The 24,057-nt window shown below is 42.8% G+C and overlaps 1 protein-coding gene across 3 annotated transcripts in view; it reads left to right on the top strand.

The window, feature by feature from the left end:
• The window catches only part of CDH16 (cadherin 16), a 127,551-nt gene extending 104,727 nt beyond the window's left edge, over positions 1-22,824 (top strand). For all 3 annotated transcript variants that reach the window (XM_019505556.1, XM_019505557.1, XM_019505555.1), the window contains exons 14-18: positions 5,053-5,186; positions 9,756-9,995; positions 12,199-12,315; positions 20,942-21,058; positions 21,334-22,824. In XM_019505556.1, coding sequence (XP_019361101.1) covers positions 5,053-5,186; positions 9,756-9,995; positions 12,199-12,315; positions 20,942-21,058; positions 21,334-21,437 — 712 coding nt within the window. In that variant the 3' untranslated portion in view covers positions 21,438-22,824. The remainder of the gene's footprint in view (positions 1-5,052; positions 5,187-9,755; positions 9,996-12,198; positions 12,316-20,941; positions 21,059-21,333) is intronic.
• The last annotated feature ends 1,233 nt before the right edge of the window (positions 22,825-24,057 follow it).

Here is a 24,057-nt window from a genome sequence, read left to right as displayed (position 1 = left end):
GATGCTGCGGCTAGTAAAGCGAGCAAAAAGCTGGCTTGCATCCATAGATGCTTCTCAAGCAAATCCCGGGACATCATTCTCCCCTTGTACTCGGCCTTGGTGAGGCTGCAGCTGGAGTACTGCATCCAGTTTTGTGCTCCACAATTCAAAAAGGATGTGGAGAAGCTTGAGAGGGTGCAGAGGAGAGCCACGCGCATGATCAGAGGTCAGGAAAACAAACCTTGTGATGACAGGCTGAGAGCCATGGGACTCTTCAGCCTGGAAAGTGCAGCCTCAGGGGTGATCTTTTGGCCACCTAAAAATTTATCAGGGGTGACCACCAGGATCTGGGGGAACGTCTGTTCACCAGAGCGCCCCAAGGGGTAACAAGATCGTATGGTCACAAACTCCGCCGTGACCGATTCAGGCTGGACATAAGGAAGAACTTCTTTACTGTCCAAGCCCCCAAGGTTTGGAATAGACTGCTACCAGAGGCGGTTCAAGCACCCACTTTGAATGCCTTCAAGACACATTTGGATGCTTATCTTGCTGGGATCCTATGATCCCTGCTGACTTCCTGCCCCTGGGGCAGGGGGTTGGACTCGATGATCCTCCAGGGTCCCTTCCAGCCCAAATGTCTATGAAATCTAGAAGAAGGTTATAAGAAACAGTGCCCACAGATAACTGATTGGCCAAAAGCAATAACATGTGTTCAGAGTTTTAAAGGGAAATATCCAATTGCTCACATTTTAACCCGCTCTCTACCACAGCTACAATTCAATTGGCTTGAGGCTGGGCCTTGCCTTCAGGAAAGCTCCATGAAAAGGGAGGCATAGATGGCATTGAGGAATTTTCTCCAAAAGAGGGCATCACTTTCATCAAAGAGATGAAGGTTGGGTCTGAAAAGCCATAGGCACACAAGGATGTTGCTCTGCAGTTGAGTTTGGGACGATGGTAAGACGTACGGGTGGCTGACAACTTATTTCTTGCTTTCACACTGGGGTTCAGTGAGTAGCAGGGAGGAACAGCTGTCCCACACTCAGCTTCACGGAGATATCCCCATGGGCAATATCTTCGTCTCTAGGCTGATCCAAATGGCAAGACTCTTCCAGACTTGAACAGGCCATAGCCTAGGGCCTATGTTAGTAGTTCTTTACTCTGGCAACTACTCTGCACCGTACAGCAACTCAAGGGGAAACTGGGAATAGGAACATGGCACAACTGCCCCAGCCGTTCATAGCTGCCCCTAATCTCCTTGAATTTCCTGTGGAAGCAGCATTACCCACAGGTTTTGAGGGCTGTGTCCACACCCCTTCTGTTGGTTACAGTGGAGTAAATCTACCCCTTGATGGGACAATCTGTAGGAAACTTGGGAGTAGACTTTCCTGGCCCTCATTTTATCTCTTCCCCTTTAGACTACAGTCTAACCCCTGTTTAGGCAGTTTCATCCTCTGACATCACACATACAGTAACCACTCTTTCATAATTATAATTACACTTGCATGCTTCACTGTCTGGAGAAACGTCATAGCCAAGAATTATAAAGGATAATCACTGTAAGGTAATGTTGTTCACAGGGACATGTGGAGTTTGTTTCCGTAATGATGCTGGAGAGGTTGTCAGATTAACACATGAGCAAGAACTGCATGTACCAGCATGTGAACGTTACCCTGAAACTGGGGACAGTACATAGAATAATGAATAATAATTTCAATAACATAGATGACATTTTTCAACACACTAACCTCATCTGTACTAGCCCATGAAGCATGCAGAGGGTTTTTTTCAATTGTTTGGGTTTTTTGGTATAACAGTTAAGTTGTCAGTTCATTTTTCATTCAAAACCTAAAATGGAAATTGCAATTGCATGAAGAACTTCCAGGGTAACAAAAAGTGAAATATTTTCCTGTGCCTTGATTCCTCCATTTAAAATGGAGGCAGTAAATAAATTAGAGATGCTCTGGAAGCCTGCCAGAGTCTAAGCAGGCATTAATGAGCTAGTGTATAATTTCTTTCAAAGCACAGTCTGAAGTTCAAATTACTTCTTATTTGTCCCTGTAAATGTGTACCCAAACAGCATGAAAATAAGTACACAGTTTTAATCTGATCCTTTTAAAACAGGATTAACCACTGGGCTAATAGTGCTCTTTATTAAAAGCAATTACAAAGGGAATCCTACTCAACAGATCCCAGAGGGACTTCAAAAATCTACATCTACATTTTGAACTAGTGCTCAAGAAACAGGTTTTTTTTCTGAGAAAGTCCGAGGGCACTTTAGGAAGCACTGCACAGTTCTGCTTCCAACTTGTCATGCAGTGTGCTACCATTGCCATATTCTCCCCCATTTTGGCCACTGCAGCCTCTCACCTTTCTAATACCCATCCTTTCCCCCTCAGATTTATTTTTCTCCACCATATCAAACACCCTGAATATCAATGGTCCCTAATAGTCAAATGGAGACTTCTCCAACATGGTGGATTTGCCACATAGCCCACTGTTGGTAGGGCAAGTCTCCCCTCTCACAATACCTCTTAAATCCATCATCACAATCCCCAGCGTAAAGGATTTTGCAGGGTGTTCTGCATATCTGACACAATCAGGTATCTGGTCCCAAGTGTTCCAGCAGTCTTGAAAATTTCCCTGCAGTCAAACAAAAGATCAAACTGAAAAACACAAGTCTTATGTCGAAAATTGCAGAGCCAAGTACTCAAAGTTAGGAAACATATTAAGGTAAAGGGTATTATCTCAATCCCCCTGCTGCCGTGCAAAGGAATCATGACATGATTGCACACAATATTTTTGCAGGACTCCTGCATGAAATGGATGGTCATTTAACAGGCAGCTATTTAACATTTCATTTTAGCGTAATTGTTCCATAAGCAGCCTCGTGTTTTATTTACTGCATGCTATTCAAACTCTGCTCAGAAGACAGATTTATTCATTCCCTTGTGGGCTTTTTCTGACCCACAGGAAACAGAGCAGCTATAAATGATCAGTTCTCACAATGAGGGAGGGAAATAGTGAGGTCCAGCAAGGGTCTGTGCTGGGACCAGTGCTGTTTAATATATTCATAAATTATTTCAAAAGGGGGTGGAGAGAATAGAGAGGTTGCCAAATTTGCAAATGACACCAAATTATTCAGGGCAGAAAAAAGACAAAGCTGACTGAATTGCTGCAGAGGGACCTTGTAAAATTGGAAAACAAAATGTCAGATGAAGTTCAGTGTTGATAAGCACTAAGTGATGCACATGGGAAAAAAATAACCCAAGACACGCATCCACAATAATGGGCTCTACACTAGTTGATACTACGCAGGAAAGAGGTCTTGGAATTATTGTGCATAGTTCTCTGAAAATGTCAGCCCAGTGGTCAGCAGCAGGCAAAGAGGCAAATATGCTGTTAGGAATTACTAAGATGGGAATTGAAAACAAAGTGAAAAATGTCCTTCCAAATGAGAATGCCCTGTGCTTCAAAATGCTGCGAGCACTAATGGAAGAGGGACAGGAGACCGATCAGGCTGGATGTTTTTATGTCACTCATCACTATAGTGCCCAAGTGCTTCATGCACATTAATTAATTTATCTTCACAATAGCTTTGGGAGATTAGGGGTATTATCATCCCCACAGAGTAGCACAGTGATTAAGAACATAACTGTACCCCAATTTGGGGTGCCCAATACAGAACAAGAAATGCTTGCTTTTTCAGAGTATTTGGCATCCTGTAGCATTTGATATGTTCAAACCACAGTTCCCTTTTACTTCAGTTGCTGCTCTCTACAGTTCTGCATATCAGATCCCAAAGTTTGGACACAGAAAATAAGGAACACGCAAGCAGTGATTGTGAAAAGTTTGACTGAAGTGATTTGCTTATGATGACACAGGCTCTGAGGCAGCGACAGGGATAGAAGTCTTCTCCAGGGCAGCATTCCTTTGCTTGAGGCACAAGACCATTATTTTTCTTTCTGTGATCCTTGGATTCATTCAACATGTACCTTCAAATTTCTGCACTTCCAAGACTATGTGATCTTGTGATCAAACGCTGTATCCTAATGCTTATCACAAAGGGCTAAGTTAAAAGCTGTAGAGGCATCATTAGTACTAGTGTTTCTTAACTTCTGATTTTGCAAGTTTAGTGATGTTCTTTTAACATGCATGGCTTTTGCATTTCATTTTCTTTGTTTCAGTTTGCTTAAAGAAAACCCCCCCACAAATTCCATCAGGTTTCTCAGTGTTTTCCCCCTATACGTGTTCTTGGAAACTGATGAATCATTTTAGTTGAAATTTAATGGATGCAAATACTCAGCAGAGTAACTTTTAGCCTGGACAGTTAATAACTTAAAATGGGGTCTTATAATGAGAAGTGTCAGCAACTTTAAAATAAACAGTGCTAATATCCCTGCTGCGAAGTCTTTTTTATTGCTTCTCCTCTACTTGTCAACCTGAACTGGTTTATAACTCTTCACCCAAATCAATAAAAGAATCAGTTATGTGAATCAGGCCTATCACTGATTCAACTCAGACAAATTCAGGTGAAATTATTCTATAGCAGTCCCCCCCTCCATTAAGAAAATAAGAGGCACTTGCATTGACGTCAGTGGTAATTATTTGTACTCTTCTATGGGAAGCTATGACCCCAGGAAAATTTTGTCTACACAAAGGCAGCATTTCCTAAGGCAGACTGGGTCATTTATATGGCAAAGTATCCATTTCTGAAACTCTAGGCTTATTTCAGACTCAGAAGCCTGCTGCCTTAATTTTTAGTTTAGTAGATTTTACTGCTCAACAGAGTAGAATCTTCTTTCTTTCACTTTAAGTTGGTGGGTTTTTTGTTACTCCAAAGCCTGATTCTAGCAGTCCAAGTGAAAGGACATGAAGTAGATCATTAATAGCTGCACCATAAATGTGCATACTAATACTGGGCAACAAACAGGTTCTGCTCTTCATGGACTTGCGGTGACTTGACAGGCTCGAAACAAAACACAGACTGAGCAGCAAACTTCATTGTTTTGTTTTGCAAACTATTAAATGAAAGTCAGTCATTCATTTAGGCCATCCTTATGTTTCCCTTCACAGCTACTCCCTAAGAAATGATACATTAAACTGGTTTTCTATTGATGAGTATTCTGGAGAGGTTAAAGTTATGCAGGTTTTGGACAGAGAGACTGTGAAGGACATTTACTTGATGCAGGTTGTAGTTCAGGACAAAGGTAAGAACGTCAAACTTTGTTGACTTTGGATGACAGTTTTTGCCCCCGCGGAGGTGGCAGGAAAACAAAAAAGAGAAGAGTGGGCCAAAAAAAAGAGTGGGCCAAAAAAGAGTGGGCCAAATTCAGAGGTCCCTTTCTCTTCTCATGTCCTTGTGACAAAGTACTTGGCAAAATTCACAGCTCTGTTGGAATCTGACATGGCCACACCACGACTGCTTCTCCTGCAGCCTCAAATTTGCAATTCTGGGCTGTCAATCACGTGCCTCACCGACCACACCACCCCAGTGCCATCACTAATTGCGAGGTGATGCCAATGGATTTACAGGATACATTGATAAATGGGTATGGGTCTAAGGGAGAAGACACATGCTAAAGCTGCAGGCAAGTTCAGGCTTCTGCCCCAGGAAGGGGGAACAGGGTGAGGGAGAGAGGGGTGTGGCCCTTGACAGGTCATTAAAATGTTAAAAGTGGCCTGCCAACCCAAATACTTGCCCACCCGTGCACTAGTCCATTTTCTGCCAGAGTAGCTCATTGCTCAAGGTAAGCCTGCTTCTTCACCACGATCAGCAAGGTACTGTAACTGCTACTGCAGCCAGCCAACCTGGGACAGTGGGTCATGCACCACTTCTTTCTGTGGAGTAAACTTAGTGATTACCTATTAAAATCCACGGTAACCACTTTGTGTGTCCACATCTGCAGAAGAGAAGACTGAGAGGGTATTTGATAGCAGCCTTTAACCACCTGAAGGGGGGCTCCAAAGAGGATGGAGCTGGCCTGTTCTCGGTGGTGACAAATGACAGAACAAGGAGCCATGGTCTCAAGTTGCAGCAAAGGACATTTAATTTGGATATTAGGAAAAACTGTCTCACCAGGAGGGTGGTGAAGCATAGAACAGGTTACCTAGAGAGGTGGTGGACTCTCCATCCTTGGAGGTTTTTAAGGCCCAGCTAGACAAAGCCCTGGCTGGAATGATCTAGTTGAGGATGGTCCTACTTTGAGCAGGGGTTGGACTAGATGGCCTCCTGAGTTCCCTTCCAACCCTCATTTTCTATGATTCTGTGATCAGCAGTCTAGAAAGAGTCTACATCAGTATTGCATGCATGTTTGACAGAGGGAAACAGAAAAAGTTATACTTGTTCTACACTTACCTTCTGGTTTTACCCAATGTCTATCTAGGTTACAAGAAAGGAATATTATGAATGTGTGAAGGCCTCCAGGAGTCTGTAAGTTTTGTAGGCAGCAGAAGAAGAACTTTTTAGCATAGAGTTCTGTTCCTGCTTACAGAAGCTGTAGTAATGTTTGAGCTGAGCTGAGCTGAGGTATATATTTTTTTATATATATCAGTGGTCAAAACTGGCAGACTGTAAATGAAATATGCTGCAAAATACATTTTTACCACAATGCATCCTTCACAGTCCATTTCCTAAGAGAGAGGCAAATTAGGTGTACTCCTAGAGCTGTCCCTCTTCCAGATGGAGACTGTAAGGATTAGAAAAGACCCCTCAGAGAACAATTTGTTACAGAAAATTCAGTTCTGAGTTGCACTGGTGAAAATTAGATGTAATGCCAATAAGTCATCAGAATTGCACCAATGGGAACAGATTCTAATCTGGTTTTAAGGTGAAACAAGTGTCACCACTTTTTGTTCCAGAGTATTTTATTTTAAATATAAAATGGCTGCTACGTAACTAAGAAACTAGAGTGAAATTGTGTAATATCAAGACTTTAAAAACATTTTGATGGTTTTAGTTGCATCTGAGCTGGTTAAGTAATATTTAGTTCACATTCTGCATCATTTGATTTGGACATTTCTGCCTCAAATAGTAGTTTGAAGTCAGCGGTCATTGGATAAAATGAAAGAGGCTGCTTTTAAACACCAGAGCTGTTAATTAAAGCATAATTGCACAGGCATTTCAGCTTTTTATTCTATAAAAATTGCTCCTTCACAATGATTCACACTGTCATCACAAATATACTTACCTACAAAAGACACAAATCAGACAAGAACATTTCTCTTTCAGCCTCTGTCTGATTCACATGGATGTCTGACACTAGCCAGAGAATTTACCATTGTCATTGAAAATGAAATAGCTATATGTGAAAGCCAGTATTGTAATTTTAAAAAGCTTCTGTCCTATGAAGCTGTAGTCATCTAGCTGCAATGTGCAGTGGATGAAAGGTCTGGCATTCAAATTGCCTGAAGCCAACACCACAGCTGAATGGTAAATCACTGAATGCATTTCAGGGGCAAGGTCAAGGAGATGACTGTGATCACATTTCTTTATAGATGATTGCAGTATGAAACAAATAGGATGATTCATTCCAAAATATAAATAGTCCTAAGCCCTCCAACAGCCCAGTTCTCCAAGGCCTTGATATTAGTAAGATTAGAGAGGGCTTTTAAGAGAGGGGCTCAGCACCTCCCACAATTAGGTCCCAATGTCTTAGCTTAGTGTTCACTGGTTGTGAAGGATTCATTCATGGTATGTGCAGCACTCCAAGTACAAAAGGAGAACAGCAGAATCACCTACACAGCTCTGATACAGAGATTGGATACTACCACTTAATAAGAGACATCCTCTATCTAATATATATTTCAAAAGCTGCTAGTGAGTCAGCTCAAGGCTCACAAATACGCAGTGCGATGAGTCACTCTGGGTTTTCATTGTTTGGTCAGGTCATCTTTGGTGTGGATCTGCCCCTTAACTCTGACAAAGATCTTATGACTATACTATGTGGATTTGCTGTTTGGGCAGGATTTGTCAGTCTGTTGTTTACTGGAACAATAAAAGAATATCAGTATCGATCAGTCCACTTAACCATGTCATTTCCACAGAGGCCGAGACTTATCTTCTAATCCTCCAGTCATCTCTCTGCCCTTCTTTAGATTCTCTGCTTTACGGAAGTCTCTCCTACGAAGAACTAAAAATTAAAAATTCTCCTTCAAGTTTGGCTTTATCAAGGCACTGTAAAGAAGTATTATTACCTCACCAATTCAATAAGTGAGATATATATCGCACATTCATATGACAGCACACCCTTGAATGAAAGCTGAGTAAAAAATTATGCAGAATTGTTGGATTTTATTTTAACAGTAGTATAATATGGACAGCAAGGGCCAACTTTTCAGCAGTTGCTTCCAAATTTGCATCCATACATTTGTCTGTGCAAATAAGCATTTGCTCATGTAACCTGGATTCTGTGACTGAATTCCAATATTCTCCCTTGCATGCACAAATATACAGGTATGAATAGTTTGGGAACAGCCGAAAATCTAGTACTGGAAAGCCTGCCCTGACCCCTTCCCTCCCTCCCAGCTCCCACAGCAGGATCCCCAGCCCCATGGACCTTGGCATGTGGTATGCTAGCTAATGCAGATGTGTGCGTGTCTCCAGTTTCACTGAGACAGGCAGACAAAACAGTGACCACTTAGGGCTTTTTGGAGCTAATCAGCAGGTCAGGTGGTAAGCTGTTTAAGAAGAGTTTGCAGTAATGGAGAGAGACTATTGTTTTGCTGATCGGGTGATAAACACTGTTATCAGCTCCCTGCTGGCTTGGGAGCTACCTGTCAGCTTGCTGCAGACAATGTAAAGAAGCAGGGAGGGAGACTGAAAAGCTCTGAATCATCAACAGATGCATGCACTGCACCCCCCACCCCTTGCCTCAGAGTGCTTAGCAGGGGGCTGGCAACACTCCCGCCCCTTGAGTAGCGAGGGAGAAAAGCCTGGGATGGTGCAAGCAGACCTCCCTAATTAGAGGTCCTGCCAGGGCCTGGCCACACCCCCCTCAGCTCAGTGTTGTGTAAGGGAAGGGAGAGCTACTCTAGCGCCCCCCAGCTTCTAGCCTGAGCCACTGCAGGCATGTGCCTGAATTTCCTCAGTCTAGAGAGAACATCTATGTGGTTACAAACCAGGTCAGCCTAGCCAGGTTAGACTAACCTGCAAAGATTGAATCAATTCAGGCTCAGGATTTTTTAATGTCTGTCCCTAGCCTACATGAACAAATGTACCTACCTATGCCTCATTACAAGTTACTTCTATTGTCTCAAGAGACAGTGGTTATATAATTAGGCTGAAACTGTAAAGAAGCTGCCAAATGACTGACTGTTTTATCTAATCTACCTAAGATTTTATATGAGACTCAGTCCTATAATATAGGATTAGAAACTGCATCCTAGGAATGCTTTCTGTGAACCTCATTTCCTTTACAGCTATATGGCTATGTCTACTGTTCTAAACAAGTCTTTCCACAATTTCAGAGAGAAGTTTCATAGAATCATAGAAAATGAGGTTTGGAAGGGACCTCAGAAGGTCATCTAGTTCAATCCCATGCTCAAAGCAGGACCATCCCTGGCCATGACTTTTATGGCCAAAGTTTTCTAAGCATCAGGGTCAGGTTTTCAAAGCAGTTCACACTACTGGCTACATGTCTGCTGTTCAGCAATAATTTAAATTTTTCATAACATAACTGTTTCCAAAAGAATGCAGAAACATTATTAACAGCAGAAATTAGAACCAGGGAGTGATTTCACTCAAGATTTATGTGCTCTACGTTGTTATTTCCTTGCAGCCAGCCCGTCAATGACAGTCTCCACAGATATAGTGATCCACATCTTGGATGTCAACGACAACCCTCCGTATCTAGTAGGAGACTACTCTGCCTCATACCTCTGCACTCCACAGAGGGAAGAGCAGTCCATCATTATCAGTGCATTTGACCAGGACGGGGCAGAAAATAGTGTTCCTTTTAGTTTTTCACTTGCCAATGACCCAACGCATCAGAGAAACTGGAGGATCAACATAATCAATGGTATGTATGTAAATCTAGGCTTCATTATGGAAAATGGTAGCATTTCCATAGCTGGGGAAAAATAGCTTCCATTAGACAGTAGCATTTTAGTTTCCAGCTAACATTAGCTTAGAAATCTACTTGATCTAAGAATTCCCTAAATGACTGTCATGGACAAGGAAAATGTGTGTGCAAGGTAGAAATGACAGCTAATGAATTGTTTTTGAATTTCGTGTCCCTAAAAGTTATACCATTTTTAAACTTGACTTTTGCCCCTCCTTTTTTTGTTCTACTTTATAATTACTTGAGATATCCTTGAAAATTCATGTAGCACCCTTGAAGGAAAGCATAACTGAGCCAAGTTATTAAGCATTCTTTGTTATGGATGGTTTGGCACTCCAACTTTTGATTGGAAGTTATTGCTCTGGCTGCTGCCCTTAATAATGCACTGGGAGTTTTGCCATTGGCTTCAGCTGCAGACGGCACTACTCCTTTACATCTGTGTGTGAGAATGCTACCTACCACTGACTGATTTCAGACTAAACAGGAGAAAAGGATTTTTTTTTGTAATATCTGACTGCTAACAAGCTCTTTCTTTAGTTCAAATGGTAGAGGTATTTTTTGCAGCTCGAAGACCAGCATTCTTGGTGTACAGGTATTTCATTAGGGATAAAATTAATATTGCAAACACAATCCCATGAGGAAGCTGACTGTGATCTCTCTGTAATTTTCAAAAAGATAAAATACTCATGCTTTCCAGTATTGTAGGTTAAGTCTTAATGATAACTCAAATGGCTTATGCCAATGCTGATTAAACTTAGTCGGTACTTGGAAAATGGCTCATGTCTGTCTTTATCTAACTACACAATTGAAGTACATTACAAAAACATCTGAAACATGAATAAATCTTTTCACCTAGGTTCACACAAATGGTAATGCTGAAGCATAGAAATAGCAGTGTTTAAGAAATTGTCATTATTTGAAAATCATATGCTACTTCTTTGACAATGAAGCTTGGGGAAAAGGAAATCATGACAACAGGCAGCATTTTATCTTTAATCTCCAAACTAATTCTACCTCTGGTTAATTTTCAAACAAGTTAAAAGAAGCTGTCACATCTGATAAAATGACCCTTTTCTGGTGGGTCCTCTAAGGACTGTGCTATCGCTAATTAATGTTACATAGAAGAGGCTCAGACATTAGACACTGACAAGCAGAGACACAGATGGGTCAGCAATATCAACTTTGTTACTTTCTGTACATTACTGTTTTCTTTCAAAGGATATAGTTAATGGGAAATATTAATACAGTTGACAATTGACAACAAAACCTTTTCATGAAGTACTGTGGTCAACATCTTCACTCCCACTTTGCTGTTTTTACTGCTCCTATTTCACCTTTATGCCAGGTGAAATAGAAGGAGCATTAAAAACATATCCTGGCTTTGGCTGGGGGAAAATTCTCCCAAGGAAGACACAGTAAAAGACAGTAGAAGGTGGCCTCCCAGGGTTCCTCCTGCAAGCTCCAGACTAGGAGGTAAGTGAAACAGTGATCCTCACTGGGTACACAGAGCTGGAGGGATTCTAGGCAGTACCGTGGCCCAGGCTGCAGGAAGGCATCGGGGGACTTCCCCTGCCTCCCCCAGCGCAGAATGCAGGGGGACAGTGGTGACTTAAAGCTACCATCGTCTCCTTCCCACGGGGCTAAGGTAAGGTACTACGCAAGCATGCAGAAACCAGCAAACAGTACCTTACCTTATCCATAACATGTGTTTGTTAAATGGGCCTATTAGATTGCTAGTTTCCTTAACTACACCTTCTTTTTCATGCTTAGGCTTTGCAGGTAATGCAATAGGTAACTGTTATCACATGCCAACCTTCCTTGGATTTCATAAGAAAGATTTTAGGGTTTCTGTCTCCTACAGCCTAAGGTATCAAATGCTTCCTGCCTTCAGAACACAGCACCCTGCAGGGAGCAGACCCTCAGTCAGCAACACGACCAGTTATTTTGTCTTACAATTAGTACCACAAAAGATTTTTTGTATTGAATGGTAGCCACTTGAACGATGACTGAATATTTTCCATGGAAAATGAGAGGGGGATGAGTGAAGTTGTTTGATTGTTTGCATTCTTTCTCCAAAAGAGATTCTTTTGCACACAAATGCACAAAATGCTCGGCCGTGACATTAGTCCTTCCTTTTCATTTTTCATATTCTTTTTGACAGATACTCATGCTTATCTCACCATGGGAATTAGCTGGTTGGAACCCAAATTGCATCTTGTTCCTATTCTCCTGAAAGATAGTGGGATTCCATCTCAAACCCAACATGTTCACCTACCAGGTAATAAGAAGGTGTTTCCTACTGCCACCATTTCAGTAACAGTGTGGAGAAGGTTCTTACAGCTACCCTCTTATACAGACCAAAAAGTAGAAGACTAATGTGCAACTGTTCTTGCTTTAAATCATGATCTCTCTTCCTGGTCTCTACCCTCCTCCCATGTGGCCCCAGTAACATAGGCCATGTAAGATAGCCCTAAAAAGCACTTGCTATTCTCTTCTGTTTCCATTTGCTTTTATAAGCTGGTATTTGACTCCATTTGAGATATTCTCATTATATAGTCTCTCAAAAAACATACACATACTTCAGTCATCAGGACTACAGAGACATATTGGCTGATAGTACCAGTTCCAATACCATTTCCAAACTTTCTTTCACTGATCAGACAACAGGCACACCTCCCCCATACTAATAATCAGACTGAAGGCAGGGAGCTGACTGTGCTTCTGTCAATACATCTGTCTTCCTAGTGACTAAACCAAGCATGAAGCATGAATTTTTTAAATACCTGGTATGTCCACTGTAAAGCACTCCTAGCACCAGGTTGGGGCTTTCTTTTTAAAATAAAAAAATAAGATGGTAAACACAGGACACAGAAAACCCAATGCCCGTCTCTGGACTAGTCTTGGAGTAAAGTCTAGAAAGAGGGCTAAATAATTCCAGTTGCCCGCTCACCAGCACCCCAGGAAGGATAGAAGGTATAAGAAGCCTCTCCACCCAGCTCACTGCTGCAGGACTTGGACAACACAGACCGAATATTTGGGCTATGTGGGGCAAGTTAATACACCAAGAACCATGGCCAGAGCCCTCCCACCCTGTGTGCCTCACTATGGGCAGCAGCAGATGCTTAGATGAAAAAAAATCATACTGCTTCCTTCTACAGTAGGTGTTTGCATCACAGTGAGCTCACGGCGTCTGTCTGTCCTGCACTGACAAAAATCCACAGAGCATCTCCACTCGGCCATTGCACTGTGCAGTCACCCTCCATGCTTCCTGCAGAGAAGCAAGTCCATTATTTGGCCCTTAAAATCTATTCAAAATAAAGAGTTTAGGGTGGCATCAGATTATAGTATCTTAACAGCTCCGTTTGGCCTTAAAACCTATGTGCCTCTGAAATAAAAGGAGGGACACTCACAGAAAGCTGTTCACAAAGGGCATGATCTGGAGGCCCTTTCTAAGCCCTCCAACCAGTGCAGATTGTAAAGCAAATTAAATGGATTTCATTCTTGTGCCTCAAAAGGACTGAGTTAGGAATATGCTTAAGTGGTCAGTAAGAATAAAACTTCATTTTTCAGAGACTTGAATATTGTAGCATTGAGCTCCTTACAGTCCTTATGCTGAAGCTGCTCCGTGAATTCCCACTGATGCTATTTTTGCTGCCTTGCTTCAAACTGTTTTGAGTGCCAAAATACATTTTTGGGAAGAGCGGTTTTGTTTATCTGACAGCGTGTATGTGAATGCTATTCTGCCTTGTGCCAAGAATTAAAAATCTAAGTTACTGTTTTGCATCTAAGAAGTTGTGTTTGCATTTGTAAAACCATTTGTAACTGCAACAGAACATATGCAGGAGATTGTTTTATTCTCTGTCTTATTTGTACCTTGTTAGCATGAGCATGAAACAAAATTTATCTGTGATGAAAGCCCTGCAATGGAAAGAAAATGAACTTTCCCTTAGGATTCAGTACTAAGCTCTTGGTTCTTTAAATAGGATTAAGAGCAGTGCATTTTAGAGCCTCAAACAGTTTTGTCATTCAGATGCCCTGTACTAAAAGTGAAAAATTTTAGCTATGAAAACTTTACATGCTGGTTGCTCACTTAACTATGCCTCATCCAAGCAATGACCCTCAAAATGTTTCCTACTACAGACCCAAATAAAGGTAATTAGATGGAAAAGCACCACATGTACATTTGGAGAGACAGCTGAGAAGGCTGCTGATCCAGCTATAAAGATTTCTAATAATGGTAACTACTTGCAGAGGAGGGAAACATTGAGCCTGGAAGGAGATTGAGGGGCTGAAGGAAAACAGAAGGAAAGACTAAGTGATTCTGACTTCAGGGCAGACAAGATCCTAGGCACATAAATAAGAGATGAGATCACAAAATAGGGAAGAAATACGAGCTGCTAAAAATGAGCCTGCATAAATAGTAAATCTTGTTTGACAAACTGATTCGAATGTATATAGGGAATAATGCACAAAACACACAGTGATGAAGAAGGCAGAATAACCTACTCCACATTCAAGAGAAAGTATGTGCCATATTGTAGCACAGCACGTAGGCACGGACAGTTAGTAGAAAACATGGCCCTGAGCACATTGGGACATTAAAAAGCAAGAGGAGGCTAAAAAAGATACATCAGAGAAGTTATCTTTGGGCCTGTGCTAGTATTACTTTAAGTCCAATGATACTGAGTGTTATCTCTAGCCTTCACTGTCTTGACAAAATAAGGATTGGTGTTTGCTATTAGGTGAACCACTGCTGATCGTTTAATTGGATTAAAGTTGCCCAGAAAGACTTCCAGTGCTGTGATGTTTGTCTGCTGTTGTCATTAACTCACCAGATCTATTTATAAATAGATCTCAAGAACTTCCCATTTCCTCAGGCCTCTGCTCACCTGAAGAGGGTGGCCAAGCACTGTTGCTGCTGCTGCACAGCTGAGGAAGATGATAGACCTGTCTGCCTTGCTCTCACACTGGGCACCTGACCAAGAGATGAAGCTTTCACTTTGGCTCTTCTTGAGTTGGGCCTAAATCCTGCACCTGATGGGGTAGGGTTTTGTTAAGGGTCATGGAAATTAGGCAATACTGAGGGAGAAGTTTGTTGGGCTGTGATGTTAGTGGATACCAGGCTGCTCCACATGCAATGCCTGCTGGCAGTATTCACAGTAAGTCTTGAATATTATCCATATAGAGTTAATTCTGGCAATTCTGCTCATTTCTACCGACACATCCCAGTGCACCTCAAAAACTGAGGTAAGGCAGCCCTTTTCCTTGTCTGCAGAATGATACCACTGACATACAGTCACCGCAGCTCTCTTCTCCTCCTAAGTGATTTACAGCATTGACTGGCCACTGGTGTTCATGTTTGCTGATGGCACTCAACTAATAAACCATAATGGAGTTCAAATCAAGAGAAGCTAAGCAGACTAGGATACATGGGCATAGACTAATGCCTTCCAGCTACCATCCTTAATTAAGGAGGTGAAGGACTGGAAATCTTACTACAGTTTCTACCTGCAAAAGCACAGAAAAATCCCACGCAGCGCAATCAATTCAGCTAAAATTTCTGGGCATAACTGTGTACAGCTTAGGATCATGTGCACAGTGAATGTGAAACACTTCCAAACTAGATGGCCCCTATGCCACCCACATTAAAGACTCCTTTCACCCCATTTACTAGGGTTGTGTGAAATTTCACCGGCCATTTCATTTTGACACTATTTTGACTCATTTCGAGGGCGAAACAGCAAAATCGAAATGAAACAAAGGCTTTGAAACAGCCTCGAAACAAAACGAGGCTAGTCGAAATGTTTTGACCATACCTCTGGGAATGGAAGTCAGCCCAGCTGGGCTGACTACCATACCTCTGGGAATGGAAGTCAGCCCAGCTGGGCTGACTTTCCATCCCCGGCTGATCTAGTGAAAGTCAAACCAGAGTTGAAACAACCTCACTGTTTTGATGAAGCAAAATGGAACAGCCGTTTCGAATCAAAATGAAATTCGATACAAAATGCTGTTCTGTCAAAACCTCGAAACTCAGGGTGAAATGGAATGGTGCCATTTCACACAGCCCTACCATTTACCCCCTGCTTGCTGCTGCTCCCCTGCCTCTAAGCTGTCTGCCCTTAGGCAATGAAGTTCTTTGAAAGTTTAGAAAGTGGCTAACATGTAGCAGGTGCTTCAGCAGTTCAACCCAGTGTGCAGGAGAGCAATCCAGGCTTTCTGCATTGGTTGGTAATCCCTAGGATTAGAGGGATCCAGGTTCACCCCAGTGGGGTATGTGTCATAAACACGTCAGCTCTCACTGTGTAGGTCTGGAGCATGAAGCCTGGATGGCTGTACCATGTGTTGATGAGCCTTAATATAATAAAGCAAATTTCTGGCCATACAAGTCTGATTCACAAAGCTACCCAACATGGTGTGGCAGTGCTAAAATACAGCCTTTTTTAGCCAAGTGGGATGCTTGGTTTGTGCACAGCCCTGCCAGTACTGTGTGTTTCCTGGCTCCCACTGTCTCATAAGTACACTGCTGTCCAAGCTCTAGAAATAAGCTTCAGGATTTAGAATAGACTGGACTATGTGAGCCATGAATAATTTTTCTATGAACTGCTTCTTACAGCTCTATAAAGTCAGGAGAATAAGACCAGTGCTTTCATTACAGAAAAGAATATAAAGAAACCAACGTGATTGCAAAACATTTACCAGAAGCAGAGCACTTGATCTGGGCTGCTAATAAATCCCATCCGTTTCAATATGGCACTGCAAAGGCATGGGGGATATCTGATTGGAGCTCACCCCGGACTGGCGCCATCATTTGTAAAGCTGTATTTTAATGGCATTTCTTGTTTTAGCAGGAAGTCTGCATTACAAGATTGTTCATTTTAATTTCTTCAGTTTAGAAAATACTACAAAGCACAGAAACACTCAACACAAGAACACCCTATATAGTAGCTTATATCTGGCAGGTAAATCAAGTATAGCTCCAGATCAGCAAAGAGTCTGGGACTCAGGGGATACTGGTTTGTCTTTAGTTTCAGTTTTGTTTCGGGGCTCTGATCTGATCATTTGATGCTCCAGATACAGGGAACATATCTAGTTGCAAGATTAGGGACTAATACATGATCTCCCAGTTCATTGAGATTTCTTAATAGTTAATGTACTGTAGTTTGTTACATCTGAATACCTAAGACATTTCAAAGCATCAATTACATTTTATAAGGTCAGCAGGCACTTAAATTTTTAAGAGCCTATTGCTGTGCGTGCACATGGGGTCAGTGCTCTCAGTAACATTTTGATGTTTGTATTTAACATTGCTACAGTGATTCATCTGCACGTATTTCGCTTTCATTTGAAAGAGAACCATTTCGAGTGTCTATTTTAAGGGTCATTAAGTGGAACATCCTAAGTGCAAACACTTTGGAAAGATAAATGGAAACATTTAATATTTATGTATCACTTTTCCGCTGCATCCTAGTTGTGTAATCAGATCCCTGTTCCACAGCTCCATTTAAAGGCTACATTAAGAAATTAAATAAATGTTATAAAATGTAGCAGAAATGTCATTCATTAACATGGGTGCCGACTTTGAAATACAAGAACTGTGTATTCAAAAGCCAGGTCTGACATATGTACAATGCAGGGAAACCTAGGGCAAAGCTGTCCACTACCACAAGACAGTTGCAAGACTCTTTAGTTCCTTGAGCTCTATATCCATTGGCCATGCCACACTCGATCAGACCCAAAGTCTATTTACTCCATTCTCAGAGTATCCAGTACCTCATGGTTTAGGAACCCTTCAATAAGCAGTTGTGAGATAATCACCATCTCGTATTAGATTCTGTTCTAATCTCCACTAGGCACTGATTCAAACCCTTAAGAGTCCTTCATGTTTTTCTTAGCACTAACTAGTATAGCTCTGGATATTCTAGTTAGCCTATTTTCTTTCATATGGTAAATTAACAGTCAGTGGGTTATTTATTATTTGTATTGCCATAATGCCTAGGTGCCTTAGTCAAGGACCAGGACACAGCTGTAGTAGTTAAGGCTGAACACAATGATCATCCCAGGCCTAAAGGTATGGGCAGCCCCCACTTAATGCAGTTTTGCTTACTGCAGTTCCACTATAGCAATCATTCAAAATACCTATCTGGGTCCCATTTAGCGCGTTTCGTTATAATGCTGAGTGTGGGGTGGGGAGAAGCAGCGGTGGCAGTGGGTGGGGTGTAGTGGTGAGTAGAGGTCAGCAGGGGCCCAAGGCAGAGTGGCAAGAGCACAGAGTCTGGTCCAGCACGTGATACTGGAGCTGATGGGGAGGAGCAGTGGTGGCAGTGAGAAGGGGGGGGAGGGGGAGCGGGTGGTGTGAGCAGAGCCCAGGCCAGTGCCCGGGCCAGGGCCAGCAGGGCCCCAGGCAGGGCAGCAGGAGTGGCTGGTGAGCAGGTGGGGAGGAGCAGCAGCAGTGGTGAAAAGGGGTGGGCAGGGGACACAAGCCCGAGCTGGTGCCTGGGGCCAGAGCCAGTGGGGTGGCAGGAGCGCGGGGCCCGGGCTGGCACCCAGGGCCAGGGCCACCGGGGTGCCAGGAGCATGGGACCCAGGGCCAGGGCTGCCAGGAGTGCGGTGCCCAGGCTGGTGTGAGCCACCGCTCCAGGACATGTGCACGATGTCTCCTGGCCCCGGCCACAGCAAAGCCAAGCCGGTGGAGCCCTCCTGCCCCTGGGGTGCAGCCCACGTCCTTCTCCAGTCACGCACTCGCCCACCCACAGGGCATGGACACCATCCCGAGCCTGCAGCAATCTGGCAGTGGCAGCTAGTTCCAGTGCCGGGTGTCCTGGAGGGAGCCCCTGCTGGGCAGAGGAGGGTGTGGGCATTGGCGGGCAGGTAGCTCTGCTGCTTCCTCCGCAATGGCTGGAGTCCGCTGCCTTCTCACCATAAATCCCCGGGCTGGCAGGGGGTCCCCAGCTCAGGCCCCACAGGTGGGGTGGCTGGGGTCAGGCACAGGTACGCTGGTGGCCAGCAGGCGCAGCCGGTGGGGACCATTGTGGCAGCAGAACAATGAGACCAGGGGTCAGGGCCAGGCCCGGGGTGAGGTGGCAGGAGTGCAGGGACAGGGCGGGCAGGTGGTGCCTGAGCGGCCGGCGGTGGAACCAATTATATTTATTTACATTCATTTCTATAGGCAAATGGGTTTCGCTCAGCACGGTTCTGCTTAATGCTCAGTTTTTATGGAACCAATTAAGAGCGCTAAGCGGGGGTTGCCTGTATAGGATAAGAGTCACCAGATAGATACAGAGGTGCAAATGTACAACGAAGAGTACAATGGGTTTTTCTCAGTTTTGAATTTGCCACTTTCTTATTTAATTGAAGATTCCATTATCTGAGTCCTAGTGAAGACAGTAGAAAGATTCCTACTGACTGGAGGCTGTCTAGCATTGCTCTAAATAAGAAAATGTTCAACTTTATACATGGGATTAAACTCACCAAGTTCCAAAGGAACATATATTGAAAGTTAAGCACTGAAAAAAATCTTTTAGGATCAGTTTGTGTGAGTTTATATACATGTCAAAACAAGGAAAAAGACCGTATTTATTTTAAATTTGTTGCAAATTGTTCAGTTTACCTATTTCACTTCGTTTACATGAGTCTTCCATGAAAGGGTTAAAAGCCTGATGTCTCAAAACTTGTAAGTCTGTGGGTAAGGAAAAAGTTAAGTGTTTTTCAGCAGGGCTGGAAAGTTGTTACTGATGAAAATGTTCCTCACTATTTAAAAATAATTTTACTAATTATTTCTTCACAATTTCTCTGCCTGTCACACTTCTGGTTAGGGCTAAAATTATAATGGGAGATGGTTTTTATTTTTTGCCAAAGAGGCAAGGAGCAACAAAAGGGTTCAGGGTTGCTTTCACATCTGATGTGCCATGTGTTCATCAAAACATATGGCTAGAAATGGGGACGGTTTGAGAAGGTCTCCGATTCCCATTCTTTGGTTTTCAAGGAGTGAAGTTTATTTCCTTAGCATTAAGGCAGAGTGGATTTCAGTGACAAAATCAGAATCTTCTCCCTTTCCTAACTGTGAAAACACAATCACCTCCTCCCTACATTTTTGCTATACTCTATCATCACTATCAGTACATGATGGGTATCCTGGCAGAGGTGGTGTAATGGGGTATGCTCAGGGACAGATCCAGGGGGTTGCACTTGCACCCCCCGTTTGATTCCTGCTCTACCCAAAGTTTAAAACCAACCGCCTGGCAGTGGTAGCAACACTGCCAATCAGGCAGCGCTGATTGAGTCAACTGAATTCATGGCCCACTCATTGTAGTCTACCTGATACCTTCTAAATTCTTCATTCCACAGGTGTTAATGACCCTTTCTCCTTTTTAATGGTCTTGATGTTCCACTAATCAAGTGAGCCATTCTAGCTGTTCCTGGTAATGTAGCTCCTACATCTTTCCAGACTGTTTGTAACTCATTCCACTCAAGTTCTATTTGCTTTTGCTTTGATGGTAACCTTAATACTAGCGCGTTAGTAAACCTTTGAGCTTCTTTTTACCTGGAGAAAAATATGTGCTGTGTTATATGAGATGATGCACCACACCATCCGTATCCCCCTTTTCAAAATCCTACACCTGCCCATGGGTAGTACCAGACCCCAGTCCTTGCTAGTGCTGACTGGAAAACAGATGGGTGGGAAGGAGTTGAAGAATGCACTTATTGGGACCTGAATCTGTAGAGAGCTCTGGCTGGATATGGAGATTCGATTTTATACTGTTCTGGGTAAAATTGGGGCCCTTTTTCCTCTGCAGTCCAAGTGCTGACAAAAATGCTCTTCCTACTTAGCTGCCTGTCCATGCTTCTAAAACATCCATCAGAGGAATTTATGCTGCATTCTTTGTCTTTCTTTTTCTTGACCTCAGTCACCATTTGCTTATGTACAACTGAAGGACAGTGCATGCAAGAAGTTGGAAGAATGGAAGGAAGGCCCACAGTGTTATCTGCAGTGAGCATTATTGTTGGTACCATTGGAGCTATAGGTATGTCATTACCCACAAACATTAAACAAAACAGAATCTGCTTTTTTATTACTAAATCTATTGTTTGCTCATTTCTAGCTGGAAGTAGCATTTCTATGTAAGCAGCTGTTGCTTTGTTGTCAGTATTACTCTTACCTCCCATAGTATTCACCTTGCTTTCCTCTTATCCATATATAAAAATATGCAAAAATAAAGAAGTCTGATCCAACATTGTGAACATCTGCAAATATACCGTTAGCTTTACAGTAATGTTGTTTTCCATTTTCCCTCCCCAGGTATCTTTTTGCTCATAATCTTTGTTCATTTGTCCCTCTTGGGAGCTAATAAAAAGAAGACAAACAAAGCGTGTGACATGATGCCTTTACAGTCCACAGCGTGACACAGCAAAATGATGGCCCAGCTTATTTTACAGAATGCTTGTGAATGGATAGGTCAGCCAAACCCTGTGTCAAATTACCTTCAATCTGGTGCAGTCTTTGTGATTAGGACACAAGCACTGTGAAAGCTGAACACCCATAGTAACTTAAATGTCATGTCTCTGACTTGGAAAACCTCCTTTAGCTAAGAAAGCAAACTTTAGTAATACTTGTTGTTTTGGTTACTGTAAGAAGGTTTCTGAGTTTGCCTGGAAAAGTGAATTAGGGACAAAGAGACAAGACCACAGTCCCAAGACCTCCGGATCGGTCTCATCTTCAGTAGCAGAAATATGATTCCTTCTTCTCTGTAATAGCCTGATTCTAAAGAGTGCTGAATATACTTAGCTGCCATTAAAATCAGTGGGAATTAAAGGCGCTCAGTGCCTAGCAGGATTGGACCCAAATGAAAGGTTCCAACCACTCCTATTCAAGTCAATAGTAAAATTCCTCTTGACGGGTATAAGAGAAGGAACCGCCTTAAATGGAGTAAGTAAAGAGAAAGAGAACAGCAAAGGTACAGGTTAGTCTGGTCTCCATGGCAGCCTTCCTAATGAGGGAGACCGCGTTCTCCCCTTTCTTTAGGTAGGGTGCTCATTATGAGAAAAGAGCCCAGTGCCCCTGGTGAGATAAGTAGCGCTGCCTTGCCTGACAGTATAACAGAACGTCCCGATCACATTGTCTATGTTCAATTCACTGCGTTTCGCCATTGTATGACTGAACTTTTAAACAATAATTATTGCTGAAAAACAAGTTGCGGTTATTTTACATCCCTGTTTGTTCTAATGTATAACATTGTCTTCTCCTTGGCCCCGTGGAAGTTGCAGCTTCTTGTTATTAACTGACTCATCAGAAATCCAAAAAGAAAGTGGAGGTACTTTTCAGAGCTACCCATCTATTGGCCTCTTTCAGCTCTATGGAAAAATACCCTTATGTTCCTTCTGCTACATAGCTTACTGCAAGTAAAAAAAAAAAAATGATTACTTTTGCTTTAAAAGGTAGTTAAGAATTATAGATTTCTGGGAAGCTGTTAGTCATTTTCTACCTCCTGTGAAATTTCACAGGCATTAAGCGATTCAGTGGCTTAAATAGTGATTCCAGCTTGTAAATGTTATAGTTCTATAAACTGCATGACTCCGAGAGTTTATGAAATATAATTACTAAATGACCCTTTTGTTCTCTCTGTTACAATAAATAATCTGTAGACTAGATTCTGCTCACTGCATTATGGTTTCTACTTGACTCTATATTGTATTCAAAGCATGTTAGAAAATAAATATGACAAGAAATTTAAGTAATGACATAAAGGCCCAGGTTAGATCTCTGCTAATCAATAAAATTTGTGCAAGAGGATGGCTATCTGTACTACTGTCTGTACTGCGTCCCACAGTTGTGAAACATCAGTAAGAAAAGAAAACATTTGCCAGTGAACGTGGAGACTAGGCCCAAATCTCAGGTCCAATCCAGCTGCTGGGAAACTGCCCTAACTGTCTCCCTGAGGAATTGCTTGTGTCAGTGAAATCCTTTGGTGGGAAGAGCTGCCACAGCAGGCACGAGATAAGGAGTGATCCTAGGCTGCCTGGATGGTTCCCAAGGTCACTCTAAGCTCCCTCAAGTTCTGGCCTGACTCCAGGACTGAATGAGCATAAACACAGCTTTGCTGCCCAGCCAGTCCAACTGTACCAAATTTATCTTAGGCTGAGCCAAGGATCTAGCTCATTCATCATAGTTATCTGATGCACATTCAATTCTGTAAGGCAACATAGGCACTAGAGACACTCCCATTGACAATGCCTATGACTGCATGGGCTGGCTGACTCTTGGTTAAAACACTGTTTTTAGGAATTCTAATCATTATCTTCCATGGCTGATGTTTCATTTTGATGCTTAAAACTGTGAGGCAATTACTGTGTTGGCTTATAGAATCATGGAAAATGAGGGTTGGAAGGGACCTCAGGAGGTCGTCTAGTCCACCCCCCTGCTCAAAGCAGGACCATGCCCGACTAGATCATCCCAGCCAGGGCTTTGTACAACCAGGTCTTAAAAACCTCCAAGGATGGAGAGTCTACCACCATTCTGGGTAACCTGTTCCAGTGTTTTATTACCCTCCTAGTGAGCATATTTTTCCTAATAAGTAACCTAAACTTCCCTTACTGCAACTTGAGACCATTGCTCCTTGTTCTGTCGTCTGCCACCACTGGTCTTGCTCCATCCTCTTTCAAACCCCACTTCAGGTAGTTTAAGGCTGCTATTATATCTCCTCCCACTATCCCCAGTCATCTCTTCTTTGACTAAATAAGCCCAGTTCCCTCAGCCTCTCCTCAGCCCCCTAACTCTTTCTGTTGCTCTCCTCTGGACTCTCTCCAATTTGTCCACATCCATTCTGTGGTGGGGGGCCCAAAACTGAACACAGTACTCCAGATGTGGCCTCACCAGTGCTGAAGAGACGGGAATAATCACTTCCCTTGACCTGCTGGCAACACTCCTAACAATGCAGCCCAGGATGCCTCAAGCCTTCGTGGCACACTGCTGGCTCATATTCAGCTTCTTGTCCACTGTAACCCCCAGGTCCTTTTCTGCAGAGCT

The sequence above is a fragment of the Gavialis gangeticus genome, unplaced genomic scaffold (assembly GCF_001723915.1).
Source record: "Gavialis gangeticus isolate Ggan-Ray unplaced genomic scaffold, GavGan_comp1, whole genome shotgun sequence".
Lineage (NCBI taxonomy): Eukaryota > Metazoa > Chordata > Crocodylia > Gavialidae > Gavialis > Gavialis gangeticus.
Note: the sequence above shows the minus strand (reverse complement) of the source record. Positions and strands in the feature narration are given on the sequence as shown.